The following is a 15809-nucleotide window of genomic DNA, read 5'->3' on the forward strand; positions in this document are numbered from 1 at the left end:
AAAACACTGTCATTATTGGTTGCTTCAAAAGAGGGTCATGGGACAAAAAAAGTGTTACATTCTGTAGAGTATAAGAAAACCACAAATTTTTGGTATGTTTCTAGGTTTGAAGAAGAAATGACCAACAAGTGGTTACACCTCTTTGAAGGCAGTAGAGTACCATATGGCCCAATCAACAATATGAAGAATGTGTTTGCAGAACCCCAGGTTTGTTTTTTGAAGTTTTTATTACACCAGGATTAAGACAACAATTTGCCTCTGTTTTCTATCCAGATTGATTCATGTAAATGTAAATTAGCCATTGATCTTGCACTTTAGTCATATAGCATGATTTTTTTTTTTTACTATGTTAAGCAGTAGGTATGAAGTAAAAAGAATTAGAATTTAGAACAAGATGTCTATAATCAGACTTTTATGTTTATCAGACCTAACGTATTTCTTCAGGAGCCACAACATAAAATTTCCAAAGTCAGCACATTTGTTTTTCCTGAAAAATATAAATATAGACCACTGAGATGTTGGGGGTCAATCAGAGATCACAATCAGAGATCACTCTCTGTAAGAAGAAATATGAGAACTTTCACAGTTATAGTCCACTTCTTATAATATGGCTATCTTAAAATGTACAAAGTAAGGTATAGTTAATTCTGCAAAAATGAGAGGCTCTTATATGCTTTGATTAATGTGCATTATTCATGAAGAATATATTGTACTTGAATAGAGATTTGTGCTCTACCTTGATATAGGCTCCTTTGTGGGGCTCAGGAAAATGGGTCAACTAAAAAAATATTTCTTCTATAATATTGTTCAAATGATTATTTTAGATAATGTCAAAATAAGTTTTGATTTTATTACTTTAATCAATATCACTGCAAGCAAATTATCATTTTGGAGTATCACATATTAATCCCAAAAGGTAGAGGAACTCTATTGTTCTGTGAAGGTTTCACTATGATAATTCACACATCTTGTCAGTCTTTAACATTCAAAATTATAGGGTTTTAAAAAATCCTTTTAATTTATGTAGTGGCAGATTTTTCTTTGAGATGAATTGTTAAAAACAGAATATATTTTTTAAGGGAGGAGAGCTTTGTTAAAAACTAAACTAACCCTTACCTTTGGTACCTTTATCTTACATGAATATCTATTTAAAAGGGAATTGAATGTATTTAATTGAATATTTACAATATTTACTAGAGGGAAACTGTGAATTAATTCAGGAATTCTGCTTGTGCTATTTTTCTGCAAAGACTGTGAGTATGGCAAAGCTTTGTCTGTGATAAACCAATGATACATAAGTATATGAAATGAAGGAGCCCACTTGATATCATTGAGTTTACAGAAAAAGGTCACCACCAAATTGATGAATTAATTAATACCTTGTGATTCCTTGTGGTAAAGTAGCAGTCTGTACACTCTGTAAAAGACCAGATGACCATTTTTCTTCACAACTTTGAATAAGGCAGATCTTTGACTTTAAGCTATTATGGGTGGTTTTTATTGTTACTTTTCTGCTTAAGAGTGATAGAAATGTGTGTAGGACTTTACATTTAATTCAATTTGAGGGCATGCTTCTCTAGAGATATTTCTTGAGAGTTCTCCTATCAGCATTTTTAGTTGTTACACCTGTGTTTCATCAAGGATAAATCATTGAAGAATGTTATTTTAAAAAACCATTAAGTATATTCTAACATTACTTACTTTTTAGGATTTGAGGAACAAGGATCCAAGGCCCTACCCATCACCTTAAAATTGTTCACTTTATGGGCTGGTGCAGATGAAATATAGGAAAATTTGAATTTTCATTCTGAATTTTCCCTTATAGTTAAATTTAATTATTAAGCTTTGTATCTCAACTCTTTCTGATATGCAAGGAATTTCTATTATTGACCTATGGTATATTTTTAGTACTTAGCCCATTTTTCAAATGGAGAAGATTGATATTACCTAAACTAGGATTCCAGCATTTCCCTCAACCCCAAAGCCTCTGAAAACTGCCTTATTACACGCCAAAAGCTGGATTCTAATTGCTATGATTCTAACCTCAAAAATTCTTAATCATACAGTGATTGTTACTTACAATTTTACACTAGTTGCAAGAGTAGAGTTGGTTTCTTTTATATATCATTATATTCTTCTTTGGAATTTAATGTTATAATGTATGTGTAAAATTTATCTGGATTTTTAGTAAGATTATAGAACAATGTAGTATTACTACATTTTAAAAATAAAGATAACTGTGCAATTTTAAGTAAGACTTTTTTTGCACAAAAGGCAAGGCCACTCTCCCCTGTGCTTGGAAATGTTTGGCTCTTTTGGAAAGAAGTCCATATAATTTTTAATTTTGAAGGAATGTAGACTATGAAAAAATCAGAGAGTTTTTCTTAAATTTGTGTAAAATAAATTAGTTTTAAAAACACAATTTAATAGGACACCTAAAAATGACTATTTTGAAAGTTTATTCCAGAAACCTTTGTTATCTCTAATGTACCAGGTGCTAGAGATTTAGCATGAATTTGGTAATTCTCTTCCTTTCAGAAAAATAAATTCAAAGTTGACAAATAGAAGGTGCACAATATCTACCTGCTGTTGCATGAACCAGCAAATGAATGAGTTGATTCTCTGCAAAGCATAGATTTATCCAAATGATCAAGTGGCTACTTATGCCCTGAGTTGGGGAGGACACACTCCTCCATGGGCCTGCCTGGAAAGCCTTTGTTGAAAAGCTCAGGGGACTACACATAACATAATCATTAAGACCATGGGATTAAAATTGATGGGCAGTTTTATAAACTTTCTAGGCTTCAGTTTTGTCAACTGTAAATCGGTGAAATAGGATCTTTTCTTTACACATATATTGTTGTGTTAAATGAGATAATATGAATAAAGGACACATTGTAGGGATTGTCAGTTGGCAAATGCTCAGTCACCAGTGGTAACTCTGGTTTTGATGATGTACTTTATGCTTAGATTTTTGATAAAACAAACCCTTTCTTGTACTTACCTTTGTTTGGTGGATAGAGGCAAGTCCAGTGTACCTGTGGGGATGGAGATCATTAGCTTAAAATTGTACTCTAGCTAATGTCCTTTAAAAAATTCATCTGCAAACTCTGTGACAAGAAGGTCTCAACTATTCACTATTTCTGAGTATTGAAAGCACTTTTATTATTCATTTTCCATAAAATAAATATAACTTCCACTTAAGGTGCCCTCCCTCTTCCCCCGCCCCCACCCCCCGATGAGCTGTGGAGTTTCTTGGCTGTGGGCACATGGAGCCAGCCACTTCTGTTCAGATGTGGGACCGCTTGCTGGCGCCTGTGGCCTAGTTCTCCATGTGTGCTGTGCCAGCACAGCTGCTAGTTCAACTGAAAATTGATTTGGGTGAAGTACAAGGCCTGGAACATGGCACAGGAAGTGAGACTTTGACGAAGTGAAAGGAGGCATGTTCAACAAAAAACAAAACAAAACAAAAACAAACAAACAAAAAAGGTTTAGAAGCATCACAGAATAGGAGAGCATTTTCCATGGGCCTACTTCTTAAGTGTACATTTCATTTGCAGTTTACCTTTTCATCTTGGTGGACAAAAAAATTTACTTGATGGTAGGAACTGTTCCTAAACTAAATGACTTCATTACTCTCTCATGTTTGGAGAAAACTTGCATTTTCGACTTGTCGAAAACAGGAGATAATTTTTCTTTCTTGGATAGATGCAAGGTTCTCTATCTTTCATCTCTGATTATATGCCACAGACCTTTGCACAGTTAAAATGATACTATAGGCACCTGCTGTTAAGTCTGTCAGGAATATTATGGGGAGTACGGTTGGTCTGTATTTACTGATAGCTCTGAGAAGTTTTGATTGAAAACTCTTTTATTAGTGGTGGTTTTATTGTTTCTGTCCCTCAATGATATATTGTGGAAAACTCTGCATTTTAGAGTATAGATTATCTGCATATAGATCTTAATAGTTGTTTTTCCAAGTGCTTTCTTAAAGTATTTTCTTCTAATCAGGCCAAGATTGTCCAGTGCATTAAAGGAATTCTTAAAAAGTTTATTAGATGACCTCAGTATGGTCCTATTTAACATACTCTTGGGAACATGTGCATGAAATACATTGTGGTTTGAGGTTTTCCAATCCAAATAAACTTAAAAGAAAACGCAGCTTTTAATAGAAACTATTAGAATTTCTGCAAAAATAGCTATGGATCCTACCACTGTGAGGGTTTAAAAGCATCATTATCAACTAAGAGAATCAAAACAGAACGTGTTATCTTGCTTTTTGTATTTTGTTTAAGACTGTATGTGTATGTTTGGTGATTCTTGTGTATTACTATCTTTGAATGAACTACTCAGTTATACACACATACGCACTTATATGTACTTGACTAAATCTCTGATTAATGTGTTTCTTTCTCCTGGTGCTGTGACCTCTCCTTGGGAAAGAGGGGCAAAGGGTGTCCCCAAACTGGTGTTATTTAACAGAGTTTTCACATTTGTACCACACAAGTTGAATACATCAGGTGTAAGACATCACCCTGAAGCATCACTTCTGAGAACTATTGGGAGGGAAATATCGGAACTGAAATATCACAGCTGGCCCTGATTTTAACTGGTGCCAAACACCTGCAGGCTCTAAAAGGATACCAAAACAAAACCCCACCCTGTGGCAGCATGCCATCCCTTAACAACTTTTCCTCAACTTTGCATCACCATTAACATTAGTTTAACATTTTTTACAGAAACCTTATTCTTTATGTCCCAGAAGGACATCGTAACTCCCTTAGCAAATCTTTTGTATAGGATAAATATGTCATAGAAACAGAGAGACATATTGAAATATTTGATAGTTTAAAATTATCTGTTGTTTTCATATAATAATTTGTGGAAGCCTGTGAAGTTGGAGCTTTTATTAATCTCTAGGCTAGCTCATATTCCCTAAATGATTTTGTTTTAGCACATTTTTGGCAAGACATCTGAGCATCTGGAAAAAAAAGACTTCAATATTCATATGTAAGTGGCATAAACACCCCAAAACATAGGCCTGCTTTTCAAGCTTTTTCTACACACACACACACACACACACACACACACACACACACACCCACCCCCCGCCCCCGACGTATTTAAACTTTACCATTGGATTGACATTAGCTGATATTTATTGAGAGGCAGTTGCATAGCCCTGGGAGGGTTATAAACAAAATTATATCCTTGCCTATAATACTGCTGTGAAATACATAGATACACTGTTCTCTGTGCAACTGGAAAGCAGTTAATGAAGATCTGAGTTAAAACAGTATTTCTTGAAATAATTCATACTAGACAAAGGAGATAAAAAAATTTTATGTTTGTCTCTGAATACACGTGATACATTTTAGATGATGAAAAAATTCATATATATTATGTATGCCTGTGTTAGAGTAGCTGGGTATATTTTCAATTTTTGAAGAAATAATTTATGTTAGACTTTAGTGATTAAATGACATAAAAATGGAAACTATGCTTCAGTTTCCTGTTAGAATATTAAGTGTAAACCAATAATATTTAATTTCAGTTTGCTGAATTGAGAAGAATCTTAAAGCAAAACACCTTGTACGGCAAAACCCTATGTAAGAAGAAACTCATTGTAATGTCAAATAAAAATTATTGGTATTTTTTGTTCATTTTTCCATATATCTAAGAAATTTAGATGCACCAATTTCTTTGAATTATCTTATATATATGCACACACACATATATACACATACATATATGTAACTGAAACTGAATATGAAATTAAAGAGTATATGTGTATGTATATGTATATGTATTTAGATATTTAGATTTCCAGCTGGGTTACCTTGGACATTCCCTGAATGACATTGATAGAAATAAGATTGTAGAATTTATGTTAAAGGAAAAAAAAAGCCTCTTTTACTTTTAGTCTTTTTATAAAAACATGAAAGGCATGGTTTAGGGCAAAGAAAACCATAATCACTTATTCATTCATTCATTCATTCATTTAACAAATAGTAATTGAAGGGTTGCTATATAGTATACCCCATATATGTATGACAGTGAATCAAAAGCATAAAGTTTTTTATTTTTTTTTAAGATTTTTGGTTTGTTCTTTTTCTAATATCTTTGGTTTGGTTTAAAAAATATTTTATTTTTAGAGAGGGGAAGGGAGGGAGGGAGAAAAAGAGGGAGAGAAACATCAGTGTGTGGTTGCATCTCGTGTGCCCCCTGCTGGGGATCTGGCGGGCAACCCAGGCATGTGCCCTGCACTGGGAATTGAACTGGCAACCTTTTAGTTCACAGGCTGGTGCTCAAGCCATTGAGCCACACCAGCCAGGGCAAAGTTATTAAACATTCAAGGAGGATGCACTGTCCAGTTGAAGGTTGAGTGTCCATTGTCACAGAGAGTTATACATAAATTGGGTGTTTTTAGTAGTGAGAAATAATAAGCATAAAACAGCATTTGATTTTTCTCATTGAAAGAATTAACAAAAGCTTAAAATCTGATAAAAATTACAAAATAACTTAAGCGTGAAACTTACCAGAGAGCTTTTTATCTTTTTAAATATTTTTGTAATTGCTTTATAATATTATTAATCAATTTCTTCTTAATGCTTAAGAGGAATCTAATGGAGTGTTTCAACTTTCACCATTCAGTGATTTTTAAGTTATTCATGACCTGAGAATACCTGAAGGTCTTTTTCCTTTTTATAAAATGTTTCTCTGTGTCTATTTCTCTCTCTCTATAACACAGCTTGTTCATCAAACACAACATACATATATATCTCTCATATTTTCCTAACATTTGCGAAATATTTTAGAGTAGAGATACATAGTATAATTATTGGTTTTTCCCAAGCCTTGAACTGTCAAACCAAAGACTTAATTTATATTTTTATAGGTAAAACATGAAAACCAAGAAAAGGTGATCTCAGAGTAGTAAAAAACAGATTACAATGAGGAACCTCCATTCCATTTTCCATAGTGGCTATACCAATTTCATTCCCACCAATAGTGTACAAGGGTTTCTTTTTCTCTGCATCCTCAATAGAACTTGTTTGTGTCTTATTCTTTTGATAACAGACATCCCAATATTTGTGTGATGATATCTCATTGTGAAGTAATATCTGCATTTCCCGGATGATTAGTCATGTCAAGTGCTTTTCTATGTACTTATTGACCATTTTCATGTCTGTTTTTTGGAAAACTGTCTATTCAGGTTTTTTACACATTTTTTAACTGAAATATTTATTAAGTAATTTTAAATTTATTAATACAATGGAACAATATATTGCCTTTATCATATTTTTATTTTTGTTAACTATTATTATTTTAATGTTTTATTGTCTAGGTTATTACAATTGTCCCAATTTTTTCTCCTTTTCCCCTGTCCACACAGCCTACCCCTACGTCCATAATAAATTCCCACACCATTGTCCATGCCCATGGGTACTTTATACATATTCTTTGACTAATACCTTCACTTTCTTTCTATCAGTCCCCACGTCCCTCCTCCCTCCCTTCTTACAGCTGTCAGTCTATTCCATGTTTCTGTGCCTCTGGTTCTGTTTTGCTCATTAGTTTATTTTGTTAATGATTCCCCTTATAAGTGAGATCATACAATATTTGTCTTTCACTGACTGGCTTATTTTAGTTAGCATAATAGTTACCAGTTCCATCTATGCTGTCACAAAAGGTAGGAATTCCTTCTTTTTTCTGCTGCATAGTATCCCATTGTGTAAATGTACCACAGTTTTTTGTTTTTTATTTTATGTTTTTACTGTTGTTCTATCAGAGTTGTCCCAATTTTCCTCCATTGCTCTCCCCTGGCCCACCCACATCCCACTCCGACAGTAAATCACCACCTTGTTGTCCATGTCCATGCGTTATTTATACCGGTTCATTGATTAGACCCCTTCCCTTCTTTCCGACTTTGTACCCTTTCTTCCTCCTCTGAGTCGCTTAGTTGGTTCCTGGTTTCCATGCCTCTGGTTCTATTTTGCTTGTTTGTTTTTGTTCATTAGGTTCCTCTCATAGGTGAAATCATATGATATTTGTCTTTTGCTTCCTGGCTTATTTCATGTATCATAATACTCTCCAGTTCCATCCATGCTGTCATGAAAAGTAGGAGTTCCTTCTTTCTTTGTGCTGTCTAGTGTTCAATTGTGTAAATGTACCACAGGTTTTTTTTATCCACTTATTTATTGATGGACACTTAGGCTCTTTCCAGCACTTGGCTGTTGTAAATAATGCTGCTATGAACATAGGGATGCATAGATTCTTATAAATTGGTGTTACAAGATTCTTGGGTATAATCCCAGTAAGTGGAATTGCTGGATGAAAAGGCAGCTCCATTTTTAGTTTTTTGAGGAAATTCCATACTGTTTTCCACAGTGGCTGCACCAGTCTGCGTTCCTACCAACAGTGTGCTAGGATTCCTTTTTCTCCACATCCTCGCCAGCACTTGTTTGTCGATTTGTTAATGATGGCCATTCTGATCCTGTGAAGTGGTATCTCATTGTGGTTTTAATTTGCATTTCTCTGGTGGCTAGTGATGCTACCATCCTTTCATATGTCTATGCACCTTCTGTATGTCCTCCATGGAGAAATGTCTGTTCAGGTCCTTTGCCCATTTTTAACTTGATTGTCCTGTTGCTGTCAAGTCATATGAATTCTTTATATATTTTGGAAATCAACCCTTGTCCAAGGTATCATTGACAAATATGTTTGCCCATATGGTTGGTTCCTTTTCATTTTGATGATGTTTTCTTTAGCTGTGCAGAAGCATTTTAGTTTGATGTAGTCCCATTTGTTTAGCTTTTCCTTTATATCTCTTGCCCTAAGGGATGTATCAGTGAAAATATTGCTGCATGGGTTATCTGAAGTTTTCCTGCCTAGGTTATCTTCTAGGACTTTTATGGTGTCATGACTTATATTTAAGTCTTTTATACATCTTGAGTTTATTTTTGTATATGATATAAGTTGGTGGTCTAGTTTCATTTTTTTTTTTTTTTTTGCATGTTCTTGTCCTGCTCTCCCAATACTATTTATTGAAGAGGCTATTTTTACTCCGTTTTTTCTTTCTGCCTCCTTTGGCAAATATTAACTGACCATTTTGACAAGGCTTTATTTCTGGGCGCTCTATTTTGTTCCATTGGTCTACATGTCTGTTCTTATGCCAGGACAAGATTGTTTTGATTATAGTGGATTTATAATATAGTTTGATATCAGGTATTGTGATCCCTCCTACTTTGTTCTTCTTTCTCAAAATTGCTGAGGCTATTTGGCATTGTTTGTGGTTCCATATAAATTTTTGAAATATTGATTTATATCTGGGAAATATGTCATTGATATTTTGATAGGGATTACATTGAACCTATAAATTGCTTTGGGTTACATGGACATTTTAATGATGTTGATTGTTCCAATCCATGAAGATGGTACATGTTTCCATGGTACATGCTTCCATTTGTTTGTATCTTCCTTAATTTCTTTCTTCAGTGTTCTACAGTTTTTTAAGCATAGGTCTTTTACCTCCTTGGTTAAGTTTATTCCTAGGTACTTTATTTTTCTTGTTTCTATAGTAAATGGGGTTTCTTTTCTAGTTTCTCTTCCTCATATTTCATTGTTGGTATAGAAAAATGCCTTCAATTTCTGAATATTGACTTTGTATCCTGTTATTTTACCAAATTAACTTAATAGGTCAAGTAGTTTTTTGGTGGAGTCTACAGGGTTTTCTATGTGCACTATCATGTCATGTACAAATAAAGATAGTATACCTCCTCCTTTCCTGTCTGGGTGCCTTTTATTTCTTTTTCTTGTCTGATCAATGTGACTAGAACTTCCAATATTATGTTGAATATAAGTGGTGAAAGCAGACATCCTTGTTTTTTCTTCACCTTAGGGGGAAAGCTTTTAGTTTTTACCCATTGAGAGTGATGTTGGCTTTAGGTTTCTCATATGTGGCCTTTATTATGTTGAGGAATGCTTGCTCTATTCCCACTTTACTGACAGTTTTAATCATAAATGGGTGCTGTTCTTTATAAAATGCTTTTTCAGCATCTAAAGATATGATCATGTGGAGTTCGTCTTTCATTTTTTTATGTGGTATATTATGTTTTTAGATTTGCAAATATAGTGTCATCCTTGCATCCCTGGGATTAATCGCACTTGATCATGGTATATGATATTTTTAATGTATTGCAGGATCCTTTTTGTCAATATTTTGTTGAGAATTTTAGCATCTACGTTCTTCAGCCTGTAGTTTTCTTTCTTTGTTAGGTCTTTATCTGGTTTTGGAATTAGGGTAATACGGGCCTCATAAAATGAGTTTGAATTTTTGAATTTTTTTTGAATAGGTTGGAAAGTATAGGAGTTAGTTCTTCCTTAATTGTTTGGTAAAGTTGCCTGTGATCCATCAGGAATAGGGCTTATGTGTGCTAGGAGTTTTTTCATTACAGCTTCAATTTCACTAGTTGTTAACAGTCTATTCAGACTTTCTGTTTCTTTTTCTTGATTCAGTTTTAGAAGAATACATGTTTCTGCAGATTTGTCCATTTCACCCAGGTTGTCAAATTTCTTGGCATATAGTGGTTCATAGTAATTTCTTATAATCCTTTGTATATCTGTGGAATCGGTTGTAATTTCATTTCTGATTTCATTTATTTAGATCCTCTCTCTTTTTTTTCTTGATGAGTCTGGTTAAAGGCTCATTTGTTTATCTTTTCAAAGAACCAGCTCCTGCATTTATTGTTGAATTGTTCTTTTATGTAATTTAATTTTTCTCTATGTCACTTAATTCTCTCTTATCTTGGTTATTTCCTTTGTTCTAGTTGCTCTGGGCTATGTTTGTTGTTCCTCAAGTTTTTGTAGTTGTAGTGTTAGGTTGTTCGAAATGTTTCTATCATTTGTAGGTAGGCCTGCATTGTTATGACTTTCCCTCTAGGACTGCCTTTGCTGTGTCCCATAGGTTTTGGACTGTTGTGTGTTCATTTTCATTTGTTTCCAGGATCTTTTTTATTTCTTCCTTGATCTCATTATTAACCCATTCATTACTTCATAGCATGTTATTCAGTCTCCATGAATTGAATGTTTTTGAGTTTTTTCCATGAGGTTGGTTTCTAGTTTCAAGCCATTATTATTTGAAAAGATGCTTGATACAACCTTGAATTTGTTGAGGCTTGTTTTGTGCCCTATCATGTGGTCTATCTTTGAAAATATTCCATGTGCTTTTGAAAAGAATATATATTTTGCTTCCTTGGGGTGAAATGTTCTGTATATATCATTTCAGTCCATTTGATTTAGAATGTTATTCATTGCCACATCTTTCACTCTGTGTAGATCTTTTGTTCTGAGGTGGATCTCTTGTAGATGTATATATGTGGGCTCTGTTTTCTTATCCATTTTGCTACACTTTTTTGATTGGATCATTTAATCCATATACAGGTAAGGTCGTTATTGATAGGTATATGTCCACTGCCATTTTATCCCTTTGTACCTGTATTCTACTCTGTCTCTCTCTCCCTCTCTTTCTCTACCTCTCTTCATCTTCTTAAGGCAGTCCCTTTAGCATCTCTTGCAATGCTGGTTTGGTGGAAATGTATTCTTTTAGACTTTTTTTTGTTTGTTTGTTTGGGAAACTCCTTAGTTTGCCTTCCATTTTAATTGAGAGGCTTGCTGGGTAGAGTAGTCTTGGTTGCAGGCCTTTGGTTTTCATTACTTGAAATGTTTCTTGCCACTACCTTCTGGCTTGTAGTGTTTCTGTTGGGTAATCAGCTCATAGCCTTATTACTTGCTTCCTTGTAAGTTACTAGCTGTTTCTCCTTTGCTGCCTTTAAGATTCTCTCTTTGTCTTTAAATTTAGCCATTATAGATGCGTCTTGGAGTGGCCTGTTTGGGTTAATCTTTATTGGCATCCTCTGTGCTTCCTGGTCTTGCATTAGTTTTTCTCTCATCAAGTTAGGGAAGTTTTCTGTCATTACTTTTTTAAACAGGTTTTCTATCCCTTGCTCCTGTTCTTATCCTTCTGGTATTCTTGTGATACTGATATTATTACTTTCATGTTGTCCTGCATCTCTCTTAAATCCGTTTTTGAGCCTTTTTTTTGTTTTGTTTTGTTGCTCTGTCAGGAGATTTTTTTTCTGCCTTGTCCTCCAGCTTGCTGATTCAGTCCTCTGCTTTATCTGACCTGCTATTGATTCCTTCTGCTGTGTTCTTCAGTTCAGAAATTGCATTCTTTATTTTCTCTTGTCTCTTGTTGATAGTTTCTATGTCCTTTTTCATGCTATTGTAGTTTGCAGTAAGTTTCTGATAGTTTCCTTGGAATCTGGAATTCTTTGTAGTTCTTACTGAGTTCATAGAGTATCCTTATAACCATTATTTGAACTCAATGTCTGATAGTTTGCTTGCCTCAATTTCATTTAGCACTCTTTCTGGGGATTCCTCCTTTCCTTTCACTTGGGTGTTATTTCTTTGTCTCCCCATTTTAAGTGACTCTTCTTATTTGTTTCTGCTCCTTAGATTGATCTGCTTTTACTCCCTGTCTTTGTGGTGTGATCTTCTGTGGTAGGACACTTGTGACATTCAGTGGTGTAGTCTCCTTCATCATCTGATCTTATTCTCTTGGTATGCCCGTTATGCTGTTTGTGGGCTCTCTTGTTGTGATTGGGTTTTGGTTTTTGTTGGGTCATCCTTTTGTGGATTCTTCCTCTGGCTGGCTGACTGAGAGTCCCTACACCTAGCATGTCTTTTATGCTGCTGTACAGTTGCTTTCAGAATGTAAACAAACAGGCATGGAACCAATCCCACATCTGTAAAATCTACCCCCACTCATAATCACACTATGAAGAGCATATGAGAAAATGTTAATAAAGGTGTAAAGACATTGAGACTGTCATAAGAAAAGAAAAATGAATATGAGATGACTAATGAAAGAAAAATGATTTTGAGAGGGTAGAGGGAGGAGCAATAATAATAGTAGGGAATAGGGTCAAGGTGAAGATAGAAAGAATGAAAAATTTACATTATAAATAAAAAAGGGAGGAAAGAAGGTGTAATGGAGTAATAGAAGGGATGCATATAATATTACGTTTAAACAAATTTTAAGAATAAATAAAAATAAAAAATAAAAAAATAGTGAGAGAAAGAAGAAAAGAAGAAATATCCATGACAGCGCTACGAACAACTATAAGCAAAGATTAACATAAGTAGGAGGGGAATCATACAAAAAAAATAAAGAAGGAAAGGAAGGAAGAAAGAAAGAAGCTTAAGAAATGTCTAGAGGAAAGAGAAGTGATTTTGAGATGATAGAAAGAGAAGGAATACTAAGAGTAAAGAAAGAAAACCACTCTAAGACTGGGAAAAATTAAATTTTAAAACCAAAAATAATGAAAGGGCAGGAGGAAGGGAAAATGGAGTAGGAGAGAGGAATGGTAAAATTTGAGATTTGAATTACAAAAATAGGTGAAGACCTATAAATAAAATTGGATAAATGCAACAACAACCACCGTATCCATAACCAATGAGCAAAGATTAATAAAAGTGGAGAGAGAAAAAGGGTATTTTATGAATGAGGAGAAGAATATTAGGTAACTAATGACAAGAAAAATGGTTTTGAGAGGCTTGAGTGGGAAGAAATAGTAAGAGTGTGGAAGGGAAACAAGTCATAGCAAGAGAGAAATAAAATTTAAAATGAAAATAAGCAGAAAGAAGAGGGTAAAATGGAATAAAAGAAGGGAAGAGCAAAATATGAGATTTGAAATAAAATATAAAAACTACTGACTTAATAAGCACAAACTTGAAGGAAAACAAATGAATGCTAATAAGCTATGCAAGAGAGAAAATAATACAAATCATGAAGAAGGCCCCAGTGGAATTTGTCTCACTGTTTTCTGCTTCTGAATCCATCCCTGGTAATGTCAGATGGTGGCCCAATCTGGCCCTAGGCAGCCTGTTTGAGGCTGCAAGTGATATACAGTCTGTGTCTGTCTCCTTCCATTGCTAATCTAGTCGATTGTAATCAGCAATCAGGCTTAAACACCACAGGGTGGAGCAGAGTAATTCCTGCAGCAGGGCTATTGCTTCCCCTCAGGCTGATGTCACTTGGAGGGGAGTGGTCAGCCTGGCAAGATGGCTCCTGCAGTATGTGGGATGACTCAGCACAGGGATCCTGGCAGCTGCTCCCTCAGTTCTCTCCCCATAGCCTCCATCCCCAGTCTTTCCTCCAGTGTCTCTAGTCCACTCTTCCCCACCTTTGCCAGAGCCTAGTATAAGAGGCTACAAATGAAACTATGTGCATTGGCCCTTTAACAGGCTCTCTGTGAATCCAGCCATTTCTTTCCAGCAGACAAAAACCCTGCTGCCTTTCACAGCTGGATGTTATCTGGGTTCCTTTCCTGGCACTGGTGCTGTAAGCTGGGAAGCCCAGCTTGGGGCTTTCAGGGTGAACCCCCTGGCTGCTGAATTTTCCTCTGGCACTTCAGCCGCCACCTGTGGGAGCCCAGACATCCCTGTCACATATCCTTGGCACTTTGTACCGGGTACATTGTGGTGAAGCAGTTTCTTTCATCTGTCTGTGGTTACAAGGCTTCTCTCCAGCTATTGTTCCATTGGTTATTCCAGATGAGTTCTCTACAATTTAGTTGTAATTCCAGATTGGTCCTGGGAGGTGGTTAGTGTAGCTTCTACTTACTCCTCCCCATCTTGGATCTCTGTACCACAGTTTTTTAATGGGTACTTAAACTGTCTCCAAATATTCATTATTGTAAATAGCACTGGTATGAGCAGAGGGTTGCATAAATTCTTTTGAATTGATGTTTTGAGATCATAGGATACAGTCTTACCAGTGGACTCACTGGGTCAAAAGACAGTTCCATTTTTAATTATTTGAGGAAATTCCATACTATTTTCCACAGTGACTGCAGCAGTCAGCATTCCTACCAACAGTGCACTAAGATTCCCTTTTCTCCATGTTTTCTCTAGCACTTGTTTGTGGATTTATTAATGACAGCCATTTTGGCAGGTGTGAGGTGACATCTCATTGTGGTTTTCATTTGCATCTCTCTGATTGCTAGTGATGTTGAGCTTTTTTTTGTATGTCTATGGGCCATCTGTATGTCCTCCTTGGAGGAATGTCTGTCTATTCAGGTCCTTTTCTCATTTTTTTATTTGGATTGTTTGTCTTCCTGATGTTGAGTCGTATGAGTTCTTTATATATTTTGGATATTAAACCCTTGACTGATGTATCATTGATAAATATATTCTCCCTTATAGTCAGTTCGCTTTTCATTTTTGTGATTTTTCTGTAGCCATGCAGAATTTTTTTTATTTGGTATAGTCCTTTTGTTTATTTTTCCTTTTATTTCCCTTGCCCTAGGAGATATATTGGCAAAAAATATTGCTATATGAGATATCAGAAATTTTACTGCCTGTGTTTCCAGCTATGACTTTTATGGTATCATGACTTATATTTAAGTCTTTTATCCATTTTGAATTTATTATGGTGTATGGTATAAATTTGTAGTCTAGTTCCTTTTTTTTTGCATGTACCAGTCCAATTGTCTCAGCACCATTTATTGAAGAGGATATCTTTATTCCATTGCATGCTCATGTCCCCTTTGTCAAACATTTGTTTGGCCAAAAAGTCCATTTACAGCACTGACTTTGCGAAACAAAGGGTCACAGGTTCAATTTCCAGTCAGAACATATGTCTGGGTTGTGGGCCAGGTTCACAATAGGGGGCACAGAAGAAGCAACCGCACATGGATTTTCTCTCCCTTTTTTGCTTCCTCCCTTCTCCTCTCTCTGACAATAAA

General features: G+C 35.2%; 1 protein-coding gene across 11 annotated transcripts in view; it reads left to right on the forward strand.

Annotated features, from left to right (window-relative positions):
* SUGCT (succinyl-CoA:glutarate-CoA transferase) overlaps positions 1–15809 on the forward strand; it is a 976712-nt gene that overhangs the window by 490015 nt on the left and 470888 nt on the right. For all 11 annotated transcript variants that reach the window (XM_054563904.1, XM_054563899.1, XM_054563900.1 and 8 more), the window contains one exon: positions 105–207. In XM_054563904.1, the coding sequence (XP_054419879.1) occupies positions 105–207 (103 nt within the window). The remainder of the gene's footprint in view (positions 1–104; positions 208–15809) is intronic.

Source organism: Pteronotus mesoamericanus, unplaced genomic scaffold, assembly GCF_021234165.1.
Source record: "Pteronotus mesoamericanus isolate MK-2021 breed Mesoamerican mustached bat unplaced genomic scaffold, CSHL_Meso_final scaffold_85, whole genome shotgun sequence".
NCBI lineage: Eukaryota > Metazoa > Chordata > Mammalia > Chiroptera > Mormoopidae > Pteronotus > Pteronotus mesoamericanus.